The 25664-nt window shown below is 32.7% G+C and overlaps 1 protein-coding gene across 1 annotated transcript; it reads left to right on the forward strand.

Annotated features, from left to right (window-relative positions):
* The first annotated feature begins 1548 nt into the window (after positions 1-1548).
* LOC136971886 (glutamate receptor ionotropic, delta-1-like) lies at positions 1549-23805 on the forward strand. Its single transcript, XM_067266414.1, has 7 exons — positions 1549-1638; positions 1717-1875; positions 2421-2568; positions 2646-2872; positions 4523-4776; positions 4851-4993; positions 23761-23805. Exons 1-7 carry the CDS (start codon positions 1567-1569, stop codon positions 23766-23768), a joined length of 1011 nt encoding a protein of 336 aa, XP_067122515.1. The 5' UTR covers positions 1549-1566; the 3' UTR covers positions 23769-23805.
* The last annotated feature ends 1859 nt before the right edge of the window (positions 23806-25664 follow it).

Consider the following 25664-nt stretch of genomic DNA (forward strand, 5'->3'; position numbering starts at 1 on the left):
TGTTACACTGTTACAAGATGTTTTATGAAAACTAAAGAAATGAACTGGAAAGTTTTATAAATATGAAAACTGAAGCAATGATTTGAATTGATCTATTCGGCAAATTTTTATTTGTAACCTTAATTTAATATACTCAATAAATTTTTATAATAAATATCAATTGAGAAAATAATTAATTTAAAAACACAATTTAAAAATATTAATTCCAATATTGATAATAAAACTATTACTCGACAAGTTTTTATTTGTAAACTTAATTTATTTGACAAATTTTTATTTTAAAAATTATCAGTGCAACTTAATAAAATATTATTTCATCAGATTTTAAAAATTATTTGTAATCTTAGTTTAATTTACTCAACAAATTTTTTTAATTTTAAACAATAATTTATTAATTAAATTAAATAATAATTTGTAATCTTACTCGAAAAATTAATTTTGTGATCAAAGCTTAATCTATAAAATGAAACCACTACTGTACAATACTTTAAGTATTGTATCAAACCACTACTGTTGATACAATACTTATGATAGTATGCCCGATAGGGCTCTCACCATTGCGCCTATTATCAAACAGTCTAGCATTGGTTTGATTAAGAAGTACTAATTTAATGTTCGATAAATTGCTATAATTTGACGATGTTCAGTAAAAATACTTTTAAAGTACGATGCAAAAATAATGTGAAAGTAAATTTGAATATTTCGTTTCTCGTCATTTTCATCATTGAATACTACTATGTCCGCATTTCAATGTATAACCAAATATACATTATTAATTTATCCGTATTTTATTGTTCAACGTTTACGTCGAATGTTATTCTTTACCCTTGCATAACATTTTCTTGTAGAGTAAATTACATATCGGTCATTTGCTTTGATAGTTGCATAATTTTTTATATGTTAACTTTACACGAGAAGCATTCTAATTAACTAACAGTTGAATACAAGTTGATAACATTAATATATTCTGTGATGGGAATAAAATGGAGATAGAAATGTACCATTTTACATTATAAAAGTTCTGTTCTTAAGAAGTTCATTTATTCAAAAATATCAAAATTAGTTTAAGCCTGTGTATTTGTTATTTATCAATATGTCATAATTTCTAATTTTCAAAAAGATATTTTATCTTTATATTTAAAGTTGGATTTAAATTCATGTCAAAGTATTAGATTCTCATTGTAAATTACAGCCTACGCACTTATAACGGCCATTGTTTTAATTTCAGAAGAGAAATGGAACCGAATTACGTATGGAAAATTGCCGGAATCGATGTAAATTTATTTATTTTTACTTTTTTTAAATTAATACTGAATTGCAGTTTTAATAATGTTTCGAATTTTAAGAACTCTATATGGATGGCGGTCAATCAATCCGACAAACAAATGATTTACTCATATTGTTTCTATATGTTTAAAATACTTCAAGAAAAATTGAAGTTTCGGTAAAATTAAACAATTTTTATATTTTTAGTTTAGAAAAAACAAATTGAACTGTTGAAAGTATTATCGCTTTAATAAAAATATAAAAAATTTTCATTTTTTTAGGTATGAAGTCCTTCAACCCATGCCAAAAACAATTCTACAAGAGTATTCAAATGGAAGTTATTCTGGAATGATAGGACAGATAATTAATAAGGTATTTAGTGTTTATTTTTATTTATGAACATTTGTTTTCCACTTATATTCAAATTTTAATGTATTTTTTAAATGACAGGAAGCAGACATGTCAGCTTTTCCTCAATATATGAGTAGCGATGTCTTTCACTTGGTCGATTATACCTCGATTATTCGTGTTCTACCGATAAATTTCATAGTTAAACAACGCAAATTGAAGCCAAATTGGGAAACTATTTTTAAACCATTCGCCTTCGAGGTAAACAATTTTTCAATTTTATACCCAAGTGTTTTAATTTTTCTTTATAAACCTTATTTGAAGCCTTTTTTTAACGTTACAGATATTTGAACTTATACAAGTAATTATTTATTGTGACATCGTCACAATGCCGGGCTGCAATTTTTAATTACATTTTTAATTTATTTAATTTAAAATGTATGCTTTCCACCTCAGATTAGTAGTGGCTTGCCCCTGTACATTATAGTTTTCCATTAACATTAAATTCGTGCTGGTCAACTATCTAATACGTTTGCATGGAAAGTGCATATATAGATAATCGGGGCCTTCTCTCTCTGTTTTGTACATATCTGGTGCCATCTTTCATCTGTTTTACTCCGTTCTCGAGATTCAGGAAAGACAGATAGACAAACATATAGTGTTAATTTATTAGGCTACAACTTTTTTTTAAATTACAGCTTAATAACTGGTATCAATTCTGATCAATGGCCATATTGTGAAATGCTTATATAAAGTAATGCAAGTCGTTGCTGAATTGTTTTATATATTTTGAGATTGTATTTCAGGTGTGGTTAACACTCTTAATATCCAATGTGTTAACTGGGAGTATATTGTCTCAAATTGTGAAGAAGGCAAATAGTTTGCATGGCTCAAAGAAATTTTGGTCAGTGAAAAAAAGCATTTGGCTTTTGTTTTCAAATATTATACAACAAGGTAAATTTTACTTCTTTTCAGTTTTGTTTAACCTATAAAAAATTTAGAGCGTTCATTTACATTTTAAAATTTTTCAGGAATCAATTTAGATCACATTTTTCGAGATTCATCAAGGATTATAATCGGAGTTTGGCTAATTATAGCAGTGGTCCTGGGATACGGCTACAGTGGAGTCCTGATATCTTTCCTTACCGCTACAAATTACGAATGTATACCGAGAAATTATTATGAATTAGCATCTGCAGTAGAAAAGGGTGACTTCTCGTGCGGTATATCTGTTTTTTCTAAAAACACACACTTTAAGGTAATCAGATAATGTCGTAGTAATACGTAATGGTTGACAAAATTAACATTTTTAAAGTTTTATCATATCTAAATTTACATTTATATGTACTAAGTGTGTTGTAGTATTAAGTTCACTTTGTGCACACAATAGTGAATTTAGACCAAAGTACACATAACACATTTAACTGTCTCGTGCAGTGAATTTTATAAAATTACGTCAGCGGAAAAATTAAAACTTTAAATACGTCATTAATTTCACGATCGAAATAAAAAGTATAAAAAAATTATCTAAAATAAATTCTATAATTTATTTTAAATAATTTAGGTCGACACGAAATATTGTAACAAATTATAAGGTTGGCAGCACTGTCAGTTTTGTCAGGATTTTCATCAGCAAGTAGTAATAATGCATGTAGGCTAGTTCTCGCGTTTTCCTCCATATTTCGTGCAGCATTTAAGCGAAAAGAATTTTCTTTTCACTTACGTATTTATCGCAAGTATCACATTACGTTTTCAGAGATTTTTATAATGTGGACTAGCTGACCCGGCCACACGTTGTTGTGGCTCAAAATGTATCTATTATAAATGTATAACACTTCCCCCGTGGGGGGAATTTCAAAAAATCCCTTTTCAGTGTACATTCTCTTGACGTACCCTATTAAAACGCAATCAAAAACGCATCTAAAATAGTATAATAAAAGCCGAGTTCTTCACAGTAAGCCTTAATCCCGTCACTTTTCCCGCTGGGGAATATCGAAAAATCCCTTTTTAGTGTATATTCTGTTGACGTAACCTATTAAAACGCAATTAAAAACGCAAAAAACCGCATGTAAAATAGTATAATAGAAGCGGAGTTCTTCACGGTAAGCCTTAATCCCGTCCATCTCCTCCCACTGGGGGAATTTCGACATGTATATTATATAAAAACACGTGCGTATTCGAATGCAACGTTGTGTCAAAATTTCAAAGGAATTTGTAGGAACAAACGAACGTTATATTTTATTTCTATAGATAGATAGAAAATGATCTGCTTCAGTCCATTCTCACAGAAAAGCATAATGCCTGACAGAAAAGCAAACTTAGGTCGTCGAAAGGTAGCGCCATCTGTTGGACATAAAAGCCTTAATTCATATATAAATATATTTTTGAAAGGGGGGAAATAGTGTAGGGGTATGAAAAATAGATAGTAGCCGATTCTCAGACCTACTGAATATGCATATGAAATTTGGTAGAAATCGGTAAAGCCGTTTTGGAGGAGTACGGTAACAAAAATTGTGACACGACAATTTTATATATAAGATAATAAATGCCATGCTATTTATTTACCATATTTCAAAATGTAGTTAAGTAAACCCATAAGGTATTGTCCAGAATTACCTCGGTACAGAAATTCACTTTATGGTATACTTACTATTTTTCATAATATATTACAGTTTCATTTGCCATTGTCAAGAGCAAGTTTTGTTCGTGGCAATCTAAAATTACAGTATTGTGATTTAATATTTCACGTGTTCATTTTTTTCATAAATTGATGAATCTAATGTACAGTACTTCAATACATAATGAATATGTATAAATAAATTCCCTTCTATATTGCATAAATATCACACATTGAGTAATGATATGGTTTCATCCAATAAATTTTAATTGAATTTGTTAATTTTTGTAGGGAAATCAATCTGAAATTGCGAAAACATTGGGGGATCACATCAATCAAAAAGGCAATTATCTGAATGTAGAGGATACTGTCGAGAAAATAAATAACGGTCTATTTGCGTATATAGAAAATATTGAATACGTAAACAGAGTCGTCAGGAAGGAACTGAGTGGCAAAATAATAACCAGTGAAGACGAACTTATATCGTATCCCGTAGCCTATCTCCTAAGAAAAGATTTCCCGTATAAGAAACACGTTAATAAAATGTACGGTTAATTACTATTACTTTATTAATGAACATTCTAATTTTTATTCTTAAATTTCATTTGCTTATTTATAGCTTACGTCGTTTGTTTGAAAGTGGAATAACGGAATTCCTCAGAAGCAAAGAGGAAGTAATTCCCATACAGGAAAGCGAAGACGATAATGTTGAACCACTAAACTTGAACCAACTTTTAGGAAACTTCATTCTTCTCATTACAGGTTTTGTATTGTCTGTAGTTTGTATCGTTGTAGAAATAATTGTAAGAAAGGTAAAAATGATTTCAACAGTACGTAAGATAAATGCACTTGATAATTAGTTTGCAGTCCATACGCTGTCACTGATAATTAAAAACATAATTCCATTTATTTATATCTTTTCGATGTAAATATATATATTTTATATTGTATAATGCTTTTGAATGCAATTTTGACAATTAAACATATCAATATTTAATTATTATGCCTTTTTGTCTTTTTTAACTCTATTTAAAATTTATTTTGTATACTGGTACTTTTTATATATTAACAGGACTTATTATTCTGGAAATTATGGATGCAGATATTTAGTCTTACAGATCAAAAATAATGTTCTTTATTTAGTTCACCTTGATCTGTAAGACTAAATATCTGCATCCATAATTTCCAGAATAATAAGTCCTGTTAATATATAAAAAGTAATAGTATACAAAATAATTTTTAAATATCAATATTTAATTGCATTGTTTTTTATATATTTCGAAAAATATAAAACTCTGTAATGTGTTAAAACATTATGGAGTTTTATAGAAATCATAACAGAAATCTTATTTCTAAACTTATATAAAAAATAGCTTTACATTTTATCATTTCATTTTAAAAAGTTTCATTAACGAATTTGTTACTTTTCTTAATTCAACACAAATATTGAATTTGTACCGAAAATACAATTTAAAATATAATTTTACTGAAATAAAATACATTATTGGATTGCAATTTGAAAGAATTGTAGACATACAAATTCTCCCCTTCTGTCGTCCTTCCGTGTGTCTCTCCTTTCTTAATCTCGATAACGGAGTAAGAAACATGAAAGTCATGACAAGATTGGAAAAGATTAGAGACGGAATGCCTCGATTAACTCTATACGAAGTTTCGATGCAAACCGAAAGTCACGTTATTTTAATTCGAAATTTTCCCCTGAAAAGAGTCAGATGACTGTCACGACTCTATTGCTATCGAGAAAAGTATGATGTACAGGGGCAGGCCACTACTAATCTGAAATGGAGAACATATGTTTTATTAAATTAAATAAATTAAAAACATGATTATAAATTGCAGCCCGGCATTCACAAACGAAGGTAATGAGGTTCATTAAATTGTTATCTTTTCTTTCTTGCAGGAAATTTTCACAGGTCAGTTTCTGAAAGTTTTAAATGATTACAATAATATATTAATTAAATTGCTGATTAACGTAAACTCGGCATCTACCACTAACTACTGTTTATTCTCTTTCCTTAAAGTAAATTCAGCACACATAATTTCAGAACATCCAGTAAATATCCGGTGTAATGCTACTGATTCTCAGATATTATATGTTCAAGAAATCATAGATAATTCCTTGTCAATTTTTCTACCGATCACCGGACTACAATACGTTCTAAAATTCCCTTTAGATTAAGATTTTTTGAGTAACCAATGAAGAACTGAATTGATCATTTAATCATCTTTATAGCCATGACACTTTCTGTGTCGTCCAAACAAATGATAATCATTTTGTTGACAGGTTCGATCGAAAGAAGATTGAGTTACAATTCCCATTCCATTTTGCAACAAGCTTAGTAATATAATTTTTATCGCTGTATGCAGTCTTGCATTATCTTATAATGTTACGCCATCTTCCTTTACAATCCTAACAAATTGTCATACACTAATTCAAATTAGTGGGCTCCATTGATAGTCTTGCTTTTTTGAGGAAATATACGTGCACTACAGTAGTATAATTATCAAAATTTTACGTTATGAGGTTAATCGCCTAGAAAAGTGTGCCTTACCTCCAAAGAGATTAGACAAAATAAATTACACTTTTCTTCAAATTTCTTAAAGTTATACTAAGGCAATACAGGCCCAAAAAAACAGTTTAATGTTTTCATTCAATTTAGTATTTTTATAGAGTTTTATGAGAAAAAGAAACTCTGAATTTTTATTAAAGATATTTATTATTAACTTTCTTGATGTACTTAATAATAATTTTGAAATTATTGCGTTATGTCATACACGTATATTTGCTACATGATTTTTAGTGTTAAAATTAATTGTTGTATACGCATAATTGAAATTATCGTTAAATTATTGATGTGGAAATTTCTTGTAATTTATATATTTCCTTATATTTCTTTATATTTCAATAAATGTGTTTTTTCATACACTTCTGTATACTCTTTGACTTTGTAAAAGAGCGTAATGTGCAGAATTTGAAAATAAACCTATTTCTATCTTAATACTCTGTTTACAAATGTTACTGCGTTATTGTAAATGATTGTGAATTTATTAGTTATAATAGTTATTTAGGGTGAAATAAAATTAAAGTTATTTTCGAACTATATGAACAAATTTCATACGAAGTATTAATTGAAATTATTAATTAAAGGCTCTTTTTCAGATATTAAACAATGCAAGAGTGTTTTTAAACATTATATAAATACAAAAGTGATATTGATGTGGAAGAGGTTCGTAAATGAAAACTCTATTTTGTTGTAAATGACAAAAAATCATTACATCAACATGTATTTTTTATTACAAAAAAGTGCAAGAAAACAGCACATTTATAATGAAAATCGCGTCATATTTCTAAAATTTTCTCTATTTACCAGTTTAATTTTGAAACCAGAATAAAAATGATCATTAGATTCGAGAAGTATGATTAAAATTAAGGAATAAATTCAATTATATGAACATAAATAATTGTCTCATATTGTCTTTCATATTTTTATTTACCACTTTACCAATTTTTAACTTCTTTATCTGTTATAGTTTTATCATATCTCTATGGAAAAAAAATCTTGAAATTCATTCCATTCAGTGTTCATCGAAACAATTAGAATTTTCTTGTCATGTTTGGTTTTTGCTGCTGAACCTCACCTCTAAGATATTCATAATTAACATCAAGTTTATTAGCTTTTTCGTTGGAATAATTTTAAATGTATTAATCACGTTTACCTTTTTGAAAGGATCTGTTTATTTTAAAAATGTTAAAATATACAATTGAAGACACGTACGAGGACAAAATTCTTGTGGTCATCTTTAAAAGATATCCTTTTTTAACTATGATGGCTGTTTTAATTGTAATACTCTATAAAAAATTTTCCAGTTTTAATCCCATCTTAAAATCGTTTCAGATTTCTATAATGAAGTACTGTACATACTCTTTTTATCGTGTAGAATTTTTAACAGCTTAATTTATTTAGATTCATTTCGAGTTGTATTTTCTGGTAGATCTGGATGGTAATTATGAAGTTCCTTGAAATATTTCAAATGTACGTCTAGCATATAACAGTTTAGACTTCTATTTTATTAAATCTTTGAATAATCAGAAATTGGACTGGAGCGTTGCCTCGTTGAAATATCCAGTTATTTTCGGCAACTAATGGTCCAAATGCATTTAAATTATATTTTAAGAAATACTGATATTTTGAAAAATTCATGTTTTCATTAACAACGACAATATCAATTTTCCATTGAATCCGAATTACCCCAAACCATTACAATGCCAGTGACGACTGATTCTAACTTCGTCTTCTCTTTTCTCTTCGAGCCAATAATATCCATAACCATCTGGTCCATTTAATCCCTTCTTTTCATTAGAAAACACAAATTTATCTTACTTCTTGTTCCAGCACATGAGAGATTTAAGACACTGAAGTCTTTGTTGCTTGTAAACATATGTCAACTTAGGATTCGCTCTCATTTTGCAGTATTTTATGATGCTATTATCACGAACACAGCACCACAGTCTGGGAAAACAAATTCTGGTAAACTAGCAGCAACCTGTCTAGTAGATAGCTCTTTGTTGTTTAGTAAGTGAAAAAAATCTTTCGTTTATCTGTCAGTTAATTTTTTCTTGCCTTTATTTCTCTTCAATTTTCCAATTTTCTTATTTTGTCTGTACATTAACCATAGTATTTTGTTTTTATAATTTTGTTACATTTAAAAATCCAGTTAATTTCAAAAATTGTGTATAAGTATCTTAATTTTCATCAATTATTAATGGTAATTAATTTTTATTATTGCTTTGTGTTTTTTATTATGTACGTAAAATTTCAAATGAATATTACAAATTGAAGTCAAGAAGTTAAAATTTAATTGTTGCCTTATAATTCTGTTACACGATGTAGACAGAGAGTGCTCAATACTATTGTAAGAAGTTTTTTAGAGAAAATCCCGCGAGGAGGCGAGAAAAAAAAAGCAGGGGGCACTAGTTGTTTTTTTTTTCGACAAGAAGAAGAAGAAGAAAGATGGCTGCTTAGTCACTGTATATAGTCTTTTTGTTATAATTAAAAATTAGTTCAGTCGTTTTATCATCGTTGCCTTCTCGTGTCTTTTAAAACAAATTGTACACTTCAGCCGGAGTCGTACAAGAATTGGCGCAGTCGACAGGATTAGCTGATGTGCCACTACCAACCACGTCTACAAGAAACGAGCCGAAACGAGTAAGGCGCACGGACGAAGGTAGGAAGTCTTGAAGTTTAAGATTGAAGCTAAAAGTGTAAAATTTTGGTCGTAACCGAATCAAAGTTATAGAAAAGTTTAAGAGCTAACTCTAGGAAGCAATAGCTTAAAGATTTAGCGCCGATATTAGAAAAAAGTAAAGAATTTAAGTTGACGACCGTGATTTGGTTAGAAGCTAACATGTCTACGGTTGAAGAAATTAAACATGATTTAGAAGGAAGGACCATTGAATATTTGAGAGAGGAATTGGAGAAAAGGCAATTATCACGAGTCGGTAAAAAATCTGAATTAATAGAACGACTAACTAGTGCAATGTTAAGTGAAGAAGAGTATGTTAACAAGGCTAGCCAGGCAACGGAGGAAGAAGTCGTTAATGAATCTCCTTCTGAAGATCAAGCTGTAAATTCAAATCCTATGAGTATGATGCAAACGCTAATGGAAAAAGTAATATTATTAATAGATAACCAGCAACAGACAGTGCGAAACCCAAAGGAGACAGTTATCGAAGTACAAACTGTACCTGATTTGACGAGTTCTCTTCCTGAATTTAGCGGTACTACTACAGAGAGTGCTGACGAATGGTTGAATTATATTGAATTGACTCGAAATCAACAGAGACTAACTGAGACCCAAGTTCTTCCGCTAGCCATCAGCAAACTGAGAGGAGCAGCAAAAAACTGGCATAAAGCAATGGGTTACCAGCTTAACAATTGGACTGAGTGGAAAACAAGCCTAAAAAGCGAATTTGGTAAAAGACTGACGTTGAGAAGGTGGTGTGACAGAGTGAAAGAAAGAGAACAAAGACATGATGAGAGTCTCACAGATTATTTCTATGCTAAGCTGTGTTTGTTACGTACCAACTGTCCTGTAAATGTTACTGAAGCTGACGAAATTGATTATTTGCTGGATGGAATAAAAAATAAACAACACACAGTTACTATTGCTACTCATGATGTGCACAGTATTGCAGAACTACAGCGTATAGCGCGCAAGATAGATGAGCAAGAGACTGAGGTCAGGATGCATATGAAGACTCAAGTTCAACAACCTCATAAGTTCCCAAATAATACAAATGCTCGAGTAAAGGATCCGGCTATTGCAGGTGATGCTATTAAACGTACAGACGAGAAGTCAATAAGAAGAGACCCCAAGTGGAATGCTCAGATGCCTTTACAAATGACCCGATGTTACAAATGTCAACAGTTAGGACATCTAGCCAAGACATGTCCAAATGAAAATAGTGCACAGGCCAATGAATACAAAGCTGAAAGAGGAAGTACAAAAGAGATTAAAGACAGCAAGAAACAAAAACAAACGAGCAGCGCTTTAAACGTCAATGCTAACAGTTCTAAAGTTCATAGCCCATATATTAATGTTGAAGTGCTAATGATAGGAAAGATAAGAGCCCTTGTTGATACAGGTTCATGTCGTACAATAATTCGTCGGGATCAGTTACCTGTTGGTATAAGGATGTTAGATGACGACACCACTGAGTTCACTGGTATCGGCATGACAAAGGTGAAACCAATTGGATTTGTTGATCTACCTATTCGGCTGCAAGGACAAGTCACCACAGTGAAAACAGCAGTGTTCGAGAACAACCCAGTCCCTTTGACTTTGGGAGTAGATTGGATTGGCCAAGCAGGAGTGAAAATGACATTGAAGGAAGATAAATGTGAAATAGTCACAAGAGATGGTAATGTGATTCCAGCACAACCTCCCATTGAAGAATCAACACAAGAATTATGCTTGTTACTTCCTAGTGCTGTAGCAATACATACAACGGAGAGTAAGACTAAGTTTGAAGATCAGTGGAACTATTATCCCCATTCTGAAGAATTTGACGAACTACCAAACCCAGAAGAGTTCATACTTCAGAGTACAGAGAGCCAGGAATTAATTTTAAATGAAGAACAAAGGAAGGAAATTGAACTGCTAATTAGACAATATGACCGTATATTGCAAAATGAACCGGGAGAATATGATAGAGTTCATCATCGTATAGAACTGACAGACAAAACGCCGGTAAGAAAAACACCATACCATTATTCTTGGAGTGATCGAGAATTTATTAATGCAAAAATAAAGGAAATGCTTTCGTTAAACATTATACGAAAGTCAAATTCACAGTATGCATCTCCAGTCGTATTAGCCAAACAACCTCACCATGTTACGACAAAAATACGACTTTGTATTGATTATCGGGATCTGAATAGCAAGACAAAACGCGACTCATTTCCATTACCAAGAATAGATGATATTCTAGATAAGTTGCATAACGCCAAATATTTTTCGTCTCTTGACCTTGAGAGTGGTTACTGGCAAATTCCGATGGCAGAAGAAGATATACATAAGACAGCGTTCATTACAGCAGACGGATTGTATGAGTTTAACAAAATGCCGTTTGGGTTATGTAACGCTCCTGCCACTTTTCAGAGGGCGATGTCAGAATTGTTTCAAGGACAAGAAGGAATATTAGTTTACCTGGATGACATCATTCTGTTTTCATCAGATTACGAACACCACAAGAACTTAATCAAAACAGTACTAACAATACTAGCAAAAGCTCATTTAAAGATATCACCACAGAAATGCCAATGGGGATTAAAGGAAATTTCTTGTTTGGGATACCTTGTGAATGGAGATGGCAAGCGACCGAATCCAAAGAAAACAGAGGCTGTTAGTCACATAAAAACTCCTACGACCAAGAAACAGTTACAATCTTTCCTGGGACTTATGTCGTACTACAGGAGGTTTATTCCAAACTATGCCTTGATTTCAGCACCATTAAGACGAATGATGAAAGCAAACAACTATGAATGGAACGAAGAAACTCAAGATAGCTTTAATAGATTGATTCAGTGTCTGAGGGAAGCACCTATACTTGCCCACTTTGACCCTGATGCTCTAACTGAGGTACACACTGATGCCTCTCAAGAAGGTATCGCAGCAGTACTCGTGCAGGAACAAAATGGAAAGAAAGTTGTTGTGGAATATGCAAGTCGAAGTACCAGTGATACAGAACGCATTCTTCATTCGACCGAACTCGAAGGGATCGCAGTACACTGGGCCATCTGTGAAAGATTTCGACATTATTTGGTTGGAAAGAAATTTACCCTATACACTGATAATTGGGCAATCAGTTGTTTAAAGGCTAAAAGAAAACTTGGACGCAAACTCGCTCGCATAGCTTTAGAGTTACAGGAATATGAATATGACGTTAAGCATAAGAAAGGAGCTACCAACGTACTACCTGACATTTTATCTAGAAATCCAATCCCAGAATTAAACGTACAAATGCTGAGCTTGGAGAGGAGAATCTCTAGTGAAATCGAACGTCATCAAAGCGACGACCCAAAATTAGATAGCATAATTAGAATATTGAAAGACGAAAATCTCTCACTAGAAGAACAACGTAAGTGTACTTCTACAAAGAATCGTTTTGTGCTACAAAATGACATATTATATCATTACGATGTTCAAGATAGAAATCATTTACAACTTGTTGTACCAGAGAAGCTCAAGCCTGAAGTCTTGAAAGCCAATCACGACAATATTTTAGCTGGCCATTTTAATGCAGAGAAAACCTTGTCAAGAATCCTAGATCACTATTGGTGGGAACATATAGTGAAAGAGGTTAAGAGTTACGTTAGCAGTTGTCAAGTATGTCAAATGAATAATGATTATCCATCAAAAAACAAAGCTTTCTTACAAACAAAGGACGTACCGTCACGGCCCTTTGAAATGTTGGGTCTTGATCATATTGGAATACTCCCATCAAGATCGAGAAATTCAAAAAGATGGATTTTGATGTGCATAGATTATTTTACCAGATATTTAATCGCTATCCCTGTGAGTAGTTTAAGCACAGAAACTACATTGAGAGCTTTACAAGAGAGTGTATTCGATGTGTATGGATTTCCAAAGACGATCATTTCGGATCAAGGAACGTCTTTTGTGTCCGAAGATTTTGAGAACTTTTTGGAGGACCATGGCGTTCGTCATATCCGAACTTGCGCTTTCCACCCCCAAGCAAACGGACTTGTGGAGAGAACAAACCGTACTCTAGAAGACATCTTTAGGAAATATTCTAACGACGATATCACAGCTTGGAAAAGACATGTATCAACAGCAGTGTTTGCTTATAACACAACAAAGCACAAGTCAACTCAACAAAGTCCTTTCTACTTGCTCCATGGTTTTGAGCCAAGAACACCAGAAACACAAAGATTAGGGGAAGGACAAACTCTGAAAGAAGCTGAGAATAGATTGACTGAACTGTTTATTAATCGGATACAAGCAGTTGAAAATCTTGCTCAAGCTCATGATCAGAATAAAACATCTTTTGACAAAAATAAGCACGAATCGAAGATTAAGGAACACGACTTAGTATTGTACCGTCGTTTAAACAGACATAAATTTCAGAACAAATGGAAAGGCCCATATATAGTAAAGAAGATGGTAAATCCCGTCACCTATCTTATTGAGGGAATTCAAGATGATGACAACAGGATCGTACACGTGAGTCAGATCCGTCCTTATCATCAAAGAACCGATCGAGAAGGACAACGTGGAAATGAAGCTACGAACAAAAAATAACTGTTACTAATGTCTCTAGAAGATAATTTTAAACAAAAGCTGTTGTTTTGTATAAAAGCAGTCGTAGCCGAGATGTAAGAAGTTTTTTTAGAGAAAATCCCGCGAGGAGGCGAGAAAAAAAAGCAGGGGGCACTAGTTGTTTTTTTTTTCGACAAGAAGAAGAAGAAGAAAGATGGCTGCTTAGCCACTGTATATAGTCTTTTTGTTATAATTAAAAATTAGTTCAGTCGTTTTATCATCGTTGCCTTCTCGTGTCTTTTAAAACAAATTGTACACTTCAGCCGGAGTCGTACAAGAATCATGGTAGCTGCAGATGGTACCGCTATCAGCCGTGGATTTGGCAAATCTGTGTAAGTATGCGCTAAACCGCCCGTGCCCGGTGAAGAATTGGGTGGACTGAAAATAGGGCAGCACCGAACAGTTATAGCTATAGTGATGTTACAATAGTCTTCCTCAGTCAGAGAATACTTTTCCACTACAGTTATTTCTTCGATGCTGTTAGAGATCCAAAATTATGATTCCATCCAGCAGCTCTAGCAAGGTCACCACGCTCGTTACCAAGGATTTTTTGAATCCAATCAAGTATTGTGAGTTTTATGCAAGTGGAATAGTGAAGCATCTTCTTAAGCAGAAGATGAAGTTTGATGGCATTCCTCAAACCACTAGTCGCCGAAGCACTGCCATAGCACAGCTAACATCACTACCAACAAGATTTACACTATATCATTGAATGACCATGCGAATGGCGAAAAGTTCGGCCTGGAATGCAGAACATGAATTTCTTTTTTCACGTTAGCAAAAACTACAAAGGCCCTTTGTAAAAACTACCCTTTGTGTTCTTTGAACCGTTCGTGCAGATTCTATAATTAGCAGCAATTGAAGAGAATGATTCAATACTACGTATATTGTTGAAACATGATTTAACAGATCTATATATATATATATGAAATTTTGCCATAACGAATGAAAACTGCTTATTTCAAGGTATATAAAAAAGAGAAAACACAGTGTTTGATAATAAGAGATGCTATTGGCAGCTATTGTTAACGTCCCTGTGAGATTATTTTCTCTCATATACATCACAATATAGAATAGTTTTGTCGTGCCATATTACATATAAAGTTCGTTTACTCGTTACAACAAGATATGCTGAAAGTCTGTATTTTGTGATTATCTATATATATAATCGAGACGAGTTGATAATAATAATAATAATAATATTAATAATAACTCTCCCGTGGTCACCACCTGGTCGTGGTGGGAGAGCCCAGTAATTTTACTGATCCATAGGGCAATGCAGACTGGAGCACAAGCTCCTGGTAGGGACACCCATGCCAGTGAGGTCTATGGGGAGGAAATGAAGCTAAGAGTGACCACACACCCACATTCTGCAGAGATATGTATCATGGTAGTAACCAGATCTAAATGTGATACCGGCTCGGACGTCGCCCAGGTTAACAAGGTCCGCGTTCGTGAGTTAGGCAGAGGCTCACGTTCGAAAAATAGGCCACAGTCTCCCTTGGTTACCGGTGGCGAAAGCAGCACCGGCCCAAGCATGGCTACTGCAATGCCCTCAACAGATGTGAGGAACCAAACCAGCCTTGGTGTTTCTGTGGCAATGCATCCACAGACCACAAAGGCTGGAAAACCACGCCAACGGATGAAATGGACAGTAGAAATGAATGAGTTTATCATCCGTACTTACTACACAATCACAAAACTCGAAACAAACATGACAGCATACAGACAACAACTACACCTTAGATTCACACAACAGTATCCTCATCTCACTGTCACCGAACAAAGGGTTGTTGATCAAAAAAGAACAATTATACACAACAACCTTATTCCACAAACAACACTTGAACTTATCAAACAACAGGTTGCTGATCAAATACATCAACAGACAGAAACATCTAACATTAATGAAGATCATGTAACCTGTCAGGATAATCCAGCAACAAGCATTGATAATAACACACATACAACAATTACCACTAATGATACTACAGACACTTCCTCATCCATCACTGATAACATAGACATGGATTTAGTTAATACGCTCTCACTTATATTTCAGGAAACACTCACTAAATATACAGGCACAGATCCCACACAACGACCACGAATACCAAAAATCAACACGTCGAAGGAAGTAGGAAAAACACTAAATTATGTAAACACTCACTTACTACCACACTACATTCATTCAATTTCTACACTCTCAGACATTCATACATTAGTTTATGCTGGGGCAGTCACAGTAGTGACACAACATGGACTGAAAGTACAATCACAGACAAATACACAGAAAACACAATTCTATCACAAACCTGCCTGGCAGAGAAGAATAGAAACACAAATAAATGACATTAGACAGCAATTAGGCAGGCTGACACAATACACTAAAAACAACATAACACCCAAATTAAGGAAACAGCTCAAAAACATTTTCAAGAAAATAAAAACACACACAAAACATGAACATCACAACACACACATTACAGAATACATTGATACACTAAAACAAAAACTTGCTGCCAAAGCACGTAGACTCAAACGATACAAAACATGTACACTACGAAAACAACAAAATAAATTATTTACAAACAATGAAAAACTCTTTTACAGACAAATTAATAACAAAGCAAACACTGATACACAGCACAGTGGCACACCAACAGAAGAAGAACTCACAACATATTGGTCTTCTCTTTGGTCCAGTGCTGTCATGCACAATGCTGAAGCAGGCTGGATCGAGGAGGAGAACAGAAACTTACACAACATACCAACTATGCCCTGTGTTGAAATAAGCATACATGATTTCCAATACACTGTTAACAGAACACACAACTGGAAGACACCTGGTGTAGACAACATTCACAATTTCTGGTACAAAAAGTTTACATCCCTGCACCAGGAACTAGCTAAACACCTAACACACATCATCATCAATCCACAAGACATGCCAAATTTTCTTACTCAGGGCATCACCTACATGAAACCTAAAAACAACAATACCACAGACCCCACACAATACAGACCAATTACATGTCTTCCAACACTCTACAAATTATTGACATCCTGTATTGCAAACAAAATATACAAACATGTTGAAGAACACGACATTCTAACAGAACAACAAAAAGGTTGTCGTAGAAATCACAAGGGATGCAAAGAACAGTTACTCATAGATTCAGTCATTCTACGGCAAGCACACAAACAACACAGAAACATACACATGGCATATATAGACTACAGAAAAGCATTCGACAGTGTTCCACACAGTTGGCTGCTACATATTCTACACATGTACAAAATACATCCATCACTCATTACATTCTTTCAAAACACTATGCAGCACTGGAGAACAACACTACATCTCAGGGTTCATAACACTTCCATACAAACAAACCAAATTTTTATTAGGCGAGGAATTTTTCAAGGAGATTCCTTGAGTCCTCTCTGGTTCTGCTTAGCCTTGAACCCATTATCCAACATGTTAAACAACACACAATATGGTTACAATATCAGACATGAAAAAACAACACAGTTTACACTGTCACATCTCATGTACATGGATGACATAAAACTTTATGCATCCACACAAAAACAACTTCATCAACTCCTACAAATCACACATTCATACACCAAGGACATACAAATGGAATTTGGCCTAGATAAATGCAAAACACTTCACATAGAAAAAGGAATCCTGAAGAAAGAAGATTTTGCACTTGGAAATGGAGACATTATTGAATCCATGGAAGAGGGCGAGTTCTACAAGTATTTAGGATTCCAACAGGCCAAACTAACAGAACATGCACAAATAAAGCAAAGATTAATTAAAGAATACCAAAGTAGGTTAAATGCTATTCTCAGAACACAATTAAATGCAAAACACACAGTTAAAGCAATAAACACATATGTCATCCCAGTACTCACATATTCTTTTGGAGTTATACATTGGACTCACACAGATCTTGAGCAACTCCAAAGGAAAACAAGAACTACACTTACTAAGCATAAACAACATCATCCTAAATCCGCCACAGAAAGATTAACCCTTCCACGTAAAGATGGCGGACGTGGCCTGATTGACATAGTTAACCTTCACTACAAACAAATACAGTCACTGCGAGAGTTTTTCTTACAAAAAACAAGAAACATCACAATTACATAAAGCAGTAACTCTAGCAGACTCGAATAACACACCATTAAACTTACACTCACATCATATGGACACAACACAACATATAAAAAGCATAGACACCATTAAGCAATCGTGGGCTCGAAAGGCACTCCATGGCAGGCATCCTTATGATCTGGCCCAGGATTTTGTTGACAAAACTGCGTCAAACAGCTGGTTAGCTCGGGGATGCCTCTTTGGGGAGACGGAAGGATTCATGATTGCCATACAGGATCAGGTCATAAATACTAAAAACTACAGAAAACACATACTCAAAGATGCAACACTCACAAATGACACATGCAGAAAATGTCACATCATGCCAGAAACTATACAACACATCACCTCTGGTTGCAAGCTCTTGGCACAGACAGATTATTTACACAGACATAATCAAGTAGCAAATATAATACACCAAGAGCTTGCAAAGAAACACAAATTAGTAGACATCCACGAACCATACTACAAATACATTCCACAGACAGTATTGGAAAACAACACGCACAAAATGTACTACGACAGAGCCATAATCACAGATAAAACAATTTACCACAACAGACCAGACATCACACTCATTGACAAACACAATAAAATCACATACATTATAGACATATCCATTCCAAACACTCACAATATACAAAACGCATGCACTGAAAAAATTAGCAAGTACACAGAACTCGCCCAGGAAATAAGGCATCTGTGGAGGATGGATAGGGTGCTTATTGTACCTGTTGTTCTCTCCTCTACAGGTGTCATACCACACACACTACACAAAAGCCTGGGCACATTAGAATTGAATAGAAACACATACATCACACTACAGAAGGCCACTATATTGAATACATGTCATATTGTGAGAAAATTCCTGAATACAGACACACACACTGATACACTTCTTTAATTTCTGTTTTGGTTACTATGCCTTGACTTTGGTCCGGCATAGTACACAGCCACCGGTGTTAACCGAGTATATCTCACTTAACCCAACATAATAATAATAATCAGCGCAGAGCCCAAACGGTTAGGAGTTGAAAGTTGAAATTTGGTACACAGTTAGGGTACATCACGAAAACGCACACTAAGAAGGGATTTTTCGAAATTCTTCTCCACGGGGAGAGGGACAGGATTAAAGCTTCTATATACATTATCGAGACGTGCCTAAACGGTTAGGAGTTGAAAGTTGAAATTTGGTACGCAGTTAGGGTACGTCACGAGAACGCACACTAAGAAGGGATTTTTCGAAATTCCTCCCACAGGGGAGAGGGACAGGATTAAGTCTTAACACTTCCATCAACAATGGAAGTGTGAAGCAACAATGGAAGTGTGAAGTAATAATGGAAGTGTCAACAATGGAAGTGTTACGTAACAATGGAAATGTTAAGAGCCCAAACGGTTAAGAGTAGAAAGTTGAAATTTGGTACATAGTTACGGTACGTCACAAAAACGCACACTAAGAAGGGATTTTTCGAAATTTCTCCCCACGGGGAGAGGGACAGGATTAAGGCTTAACACTTCCATCAACAATGGAAGTGTTAAGTATCAATAGAAGTGTTAAGTAACAATGGAGAACAAGAGAAGGCGACGTGCAAGATTTACGGGCGCTGGAGGAAAAAAAAAAAGTAATATGTTAGAACATATTCGATTTTCAAATTTAAACAGATTAATTCGGTTTTTCTCGACTTTTCTTCTTTAGAACATTCGATGAAAATCGAACGATATAATCAGAACACGTCGTGAAAATCGAACAATATTAAAATTCGATTTTCAAATTCGACCTTTTATTAGAAATATTTAGTTTGTTGATGAAATTACTCTTTTTCTTCTGTGACTATAACGTAATAATCTTAATCTTCGCAATCATTACTTTTGCCCGAGCAACGCCTGGCCTATCTGCTAGTTATTTTAATATTATTCTAATTTACCGGGAATGAACTGTAGTATCATTATTTTATTCACTGCTCTATTCGCATTGATTTTGTTTATAAATATAGTTTGAGCAATTAAACATTTTAACTTTACCACTATTCTTGAAGTGTGGCATAAAATGATTCTAGTTTTTACAACGAAATTCAGTTCCTTATGAGATTTTTTTACATGAATTATTCAAAAATAATTAGTTATTAGTAATTTTTTTACTTCACGAGCAATTATTTATTGTGACATCGTCATAATGCCGGGCTGCAGTTTTTAATCATCTTTTTAATTTATTTAACTTAAAATATATGTACTCTACCTCAAATTAGTAGTGGCTTAACCCTGTACTTTACATCATACTTTCCCTATAACAATAGAGTTGTGCCGTTCTATCTAGCACTTTTCGGGAAAGGGGGAATATTTGAATTGAATTAACCTCACGTACAATGCAAACCGGACAAAATTAGTAGATCTATAAATTTTCACTGTGGTCTGTTTGTCTGTCTTTCATGTATCTAACTTCATTCTCAAGATTACAAAAGACAGACAAACAGACGACAGTCGGAATTTATAGATCTACCAATTGTTTTCAAATCGCAGCCCAATAAATATTGAGTATTCTGTATTAGGCGAATTACCAAAGAAGAATATGGATTAAAATTGATAAATTTTAATCCAAAACTTTGTGTGAAATATACGGTATATTATTTTACGAAGATAAAATTATAAATTAAACTTTCTAATGTAGTCTTTATTAATACCAATCATAACGTGTAGCGTGTATTTCTCTATTCACAGAATCGATACAATAACCGCATCCTGTTTATTTAATTCTTTAAATGTTTGTGCTCTTAAAATCAAGTCACGTTTTCTAATGTAGTAATATTGTTAAATATAAAATTATTGATTTACAGTGTGAGCCAAGCGTATATAATCCCATTTAAATAAATATAGACCACTGAATCACAGAAAATTTCCAATATTTTGAAAAACAATTTGTTTCTTCAAATCTATTGTTTTTCCATCTCATCTCTCTTCTGTCTCTTCTCATATGTTCAAAATTTTAGTATAATTTCGTACTAATTTCGTACTATTAAGTATATGAGACCTATTAAAGTAGACAATTATTCAGCAGCAGTAATACAACTGTAATTTTCAGAATATATAAGTAATGCAGCAATACATCTATTTTACTTTCCTGGATGTTATAAGAGAGAAAAAGTATAGCAATCGATCAAAAAATGATCCCCTTCCAAGAATTTTACATTTTAGGACTTAGGTTGGACACCATAAAACGTCGAAAAATGCAAAAAAAAAAAAAAATAGGGTAATATCTGTATGTATGAATGTGTGTGTGTGTGTGTGTAGGTGTGTAGGTGTGTGTGTGGGTGGCACAATTTTGTTTATCCTGCTTCAAGCTTAATAACTCCTATGCTTTTTGTCAAAAATTTCTAAAATTTTGCAGAGAAGTTTGCTTATTCGGAAATTGATGCTATAAGTTTTGGTGGTTAAAGGTCGAGGGGTGAGAAGATAATCGGGGGTCGTGTGTATTCTCAATAGGGTCAGACTTAATAACGACTTAATGACAATTTTACTCGTTATTATCATTTACAATTTTTTATAAAACTCTTCCCTACCCTCAAAATTAAGCTTTTTGCCGTTTTATAATAGTTAAAAATATAAAAAGTTTTTAATAAAATATGATAACAGATGGCGCCATCAAAATTTTAAATGTTGCTAGAAATGTTCAGCAATTGTTTGCAGGTTTATTATGGTAATCGTTCGTCATTTTTCACTTTTCTCTTAATTATTTATTTATTTTTAATTGTTGGATTCACATTTTGCAACTAGAGATTGTAAAGTGAATAGAAAATAGATTAATTAAAAGTGTGGCTTCGAAAAAATAAATGTAATAGTAATAAGGAGAGAGTACTGAAATATTAAGACGTAACAATACAGAGAAATTATTAAATCAAAGTAACAAAATATAGGCTACTAAACTGAACAGATTTTTACACATTTTTATATATATTATAAAAGAAAATAATATAGTAAGTGAAATTTTTTAGATATATTCAATTAAATTAAGTGGAAACAATTATATAGAAGATTAAAATTAATATCGTCTGAAAGCTTTCTGTGATACGAATTGTTTAAATTCGATGTCCATTGATTTTTAATGGTAAAGTTTATTTTGTATAAAAAGTCCAGCGAGCGTAACATGCAATCTAAACACGTTACGAATTGGAACGGAGACAAATCTAATTTCATATTCTTCGCCGTTACATCGTATTTTCTTCTACAGAGAATTATGTATTAAGAAAGTGGTGAATTTTGAGTTGCAGAAACAAAATTATCAAGGTAAGAAATTAATTTTTTTTTTATAATTATGTATTGGATTCGGGTCATTTGTGTCGAATATCACAAAAATCGGGATATAATAAAATAAGTCTGGCAAATATTCATAATGTAGGGGAACTTTCCCGTACATTATGAATTGCCTAAAGTTATTGCCTAAAGTTGGGCAATGACGCTTATTTAGGTATCTTGAAAATGAATGGAACTATGTCTGATTGATGTGGCCAGATAGCAAATATCATCATAAGTCTATAGTTACGTGGTGGTCTCCATCAAAGAAGAGTTTTTTCTTTCATTCGTATGTTATTTTTGAGGTGATCTCTTAGAAAACTTTTCAAATTTCAACTGAAGATAAGTACTTATTTATTTTAATCATTATGTGTATAAACTGCTTATATATAGAAACAGAGCTTAATATTACTGCTTTTCTTTTAATCTATAATATGCTGTTAAGCCAACAAAAAAGCATCAGAATCCAACATGGCAATGAAGGGTAATGACGCTCACGTAAGCTAATTCCAACAATCAGTGCTTTTGAATAATATTTTCCCTATTTCTTGTATACCAAATAATAATAAAAGGCAAAAATTCAGTAGACAATAAAACATACACAAATTCTAACATCTATTTTAGTGAATCACATAATAGAGGCATTAGAAAGCAAAAATCTGAGAACACCCACACAAAAATTCAAACATATGCACGCAAAGACGTTAGTGATGTAAAAACTCCAATTGATTTCAAATGCGACTTTTTGTTGTAAGGAAACTCTTGAGTGAAATTAAAAGTGCCAAAGCCTAACCATTGATTGGTAATATCAGACGTGGTCTGGCATTCCCGCTCGAAGGATAGCATTGGAAATTAAATAATAAAAATTTTTATAAATAACTCGTATGTAAAGTAAACGAAACCAAATTGTAGAAAATATTTCAAAAAGTTCTCACTTTTCTATACATTTGAACGTGTGATTTTAGTTTCTTGTTAGGTGCACGGTATTACCCTACTTTTCTCTATTTTATTAATAGAAATTCTAAAAACGTTGAAAAAAACACAAAATAAAAACTAAAAGCCAGAGACTTCTTTCATTTATATCGTAATTTTCTGATTTGGTAAAAACATTATTTTATTTTCTAATACAAAATCAATCAAAAACGTTATTCTTGTCATATAAAGTGTTTTGTTCTCGTGGTAAATTATTTATGACAGCCTGTGTTTTTAATTTCAGAAGAGTGATGGAATCGAACTACGTGTGGAAAGTTGCAGGAATAGACGTAAATTTCTTTACATTTAAAAAATTTTGCAATAAAATTCAATTAAAGTCAATTATGATTCGAATTTTTAGAGCCATGTGTGGATGACTGTGACTCAATCTGACAAACAATTAGCTACTTCATATTGTCTATATGTATTTAAATTGCTTCATGAAAAGTTAAAATTTAGGTGAGATTAAACAACTTTTATATTTTTAACAAAAAACTGACACCATAGAATGGATTATCGGTTTCATCAGTGTAAAAAATTTGCATTTCTGTAGATATGAAGTCCTTCAACCCATGCCAAAAACAATGGTGCAAGTGGAATCAAACGGAAGTTATTCTGGAATGATAGGACAACTAATTAATAAGGTATTTACTGTTTATTCCTATTTATGAACATTTCTTTCCGTAGATTTTAATATTGAGTTGTATTTTTTAAATGACAGGAAGCAGACATTTCACCTTTTCCTCTATACGTGACTATTGATTTCTTTCACTTGATCGATTACACTTCGATTATTCGTGTTCTACCGATAAATTTCATAATTAAACAACGGAAATTGAAGCCAAATTGGGAAACTATTTTTAAACCACTCGCCCTCGAGGTAAATAATATTTCAATTTTATAACGATAAGCTTTATATACCTTCATTTTGTAAGATTATGGAAAATTAACTTATATAAATGGTAACGATTCTAATCAATGACATTTTTCTTAAAAGATCTGAATTCAAATTAAATTTCCAGCCGTATAATTAATTATACATAAGTCGTGTTTTCACATTTTCCGTCATTAATAGGAAATACAAAACCACAACTTATAACAAATTATGAATCGCTTTCATGTAGCAGATACAAGATTTCTTGTAACGGATATTACTTTTCAACAGTTATTTATTGGGTTGCAATTTGTAAAAGTTGTAGACTTATAAATTTCTCCGTTCGTCTGCCTCTCTGTCCTTTTTTAATCTTGAGAATGGTGTCGAATAAATGTAATTCTAGAACAGATATAGAAAGAAAAGGTGCAAAAGATGAAAATGAACTACAGAAAAATGTTTAGTCCAAACCAAAATTCATGTTATTCATGAACGTTCAAAGTATGAATATTCTTAACACTGATTTACATCAGGCTTTATCGCGATAGTTAAGGGTTTGTTTAAATTCGCAAAAGAGCGGTAAAGCAATAAATAACAGAAATGTTAATGCTATATAAATTTCTGAGTTACTGTTTGAAAAAGTTCTTCAGAATTTCTTTAAAAATATATTTTAAAAATCCAGCAAAGAGTTGTTTAACTTTCCCAGAAACATTTAACAGATGATCTGTAACGCCATCCGTTACAATATTTTATTATTAAAAACTTCTTACATTTTTAATTATTATAAAATGGCAAAAAGCTGAATTTTTAGTGTAGAGATGGGTTTTATAAAAAATTCTAAATGCTAATGCAAGTAAAACAGTCATTAAGTCCAATTCTAGTGGACACAATCGCCATTTTCTTTTCACCTTCTCGACCTTTAATCATCACAATTTAATAGCATCGATCTCCTAACACACAAACCTTCCTGCAAAATTTCAGAAATTATTCGACAAAAAGCGTACGAATTATTAAGTTTCAAAAAGGGAAAACAAAATTGTGCCACAAAGACACTTAATAATGCTCATACATACAGAAAGAACCTATGAATTTTTTTTTTCATTTCTCGATGTTTCGTGGTTTTGGAGTCAAAAAATGTAAAAATCTACAGGGTTTTTTTTCGATCAATCTGTATATAAGTAGTAATGATTCGATACACTTTGGGTATATTTTATTTTTACCATAGAAAATTGGGGTATATTTTAAAATTTTCTTCTTTGAATTAATTTAATTTTTCG

This window comes from Centruroides vittatus, unplaced genomic scaffold (genome assembly GCF_030686945.1).
Source record: "Centruroides vittatus isolate TY-2023 unplaced genomic scaffold, ASM3068694v2 contig_273, whole genome shotgun sequence".
Classification (NCBI taxonomy): Eukaryota; Metazoa; Arthropoda; class Arachnida; order Scorpiones; family Buthidae; genus Centruroides; species Centruroides vittatus.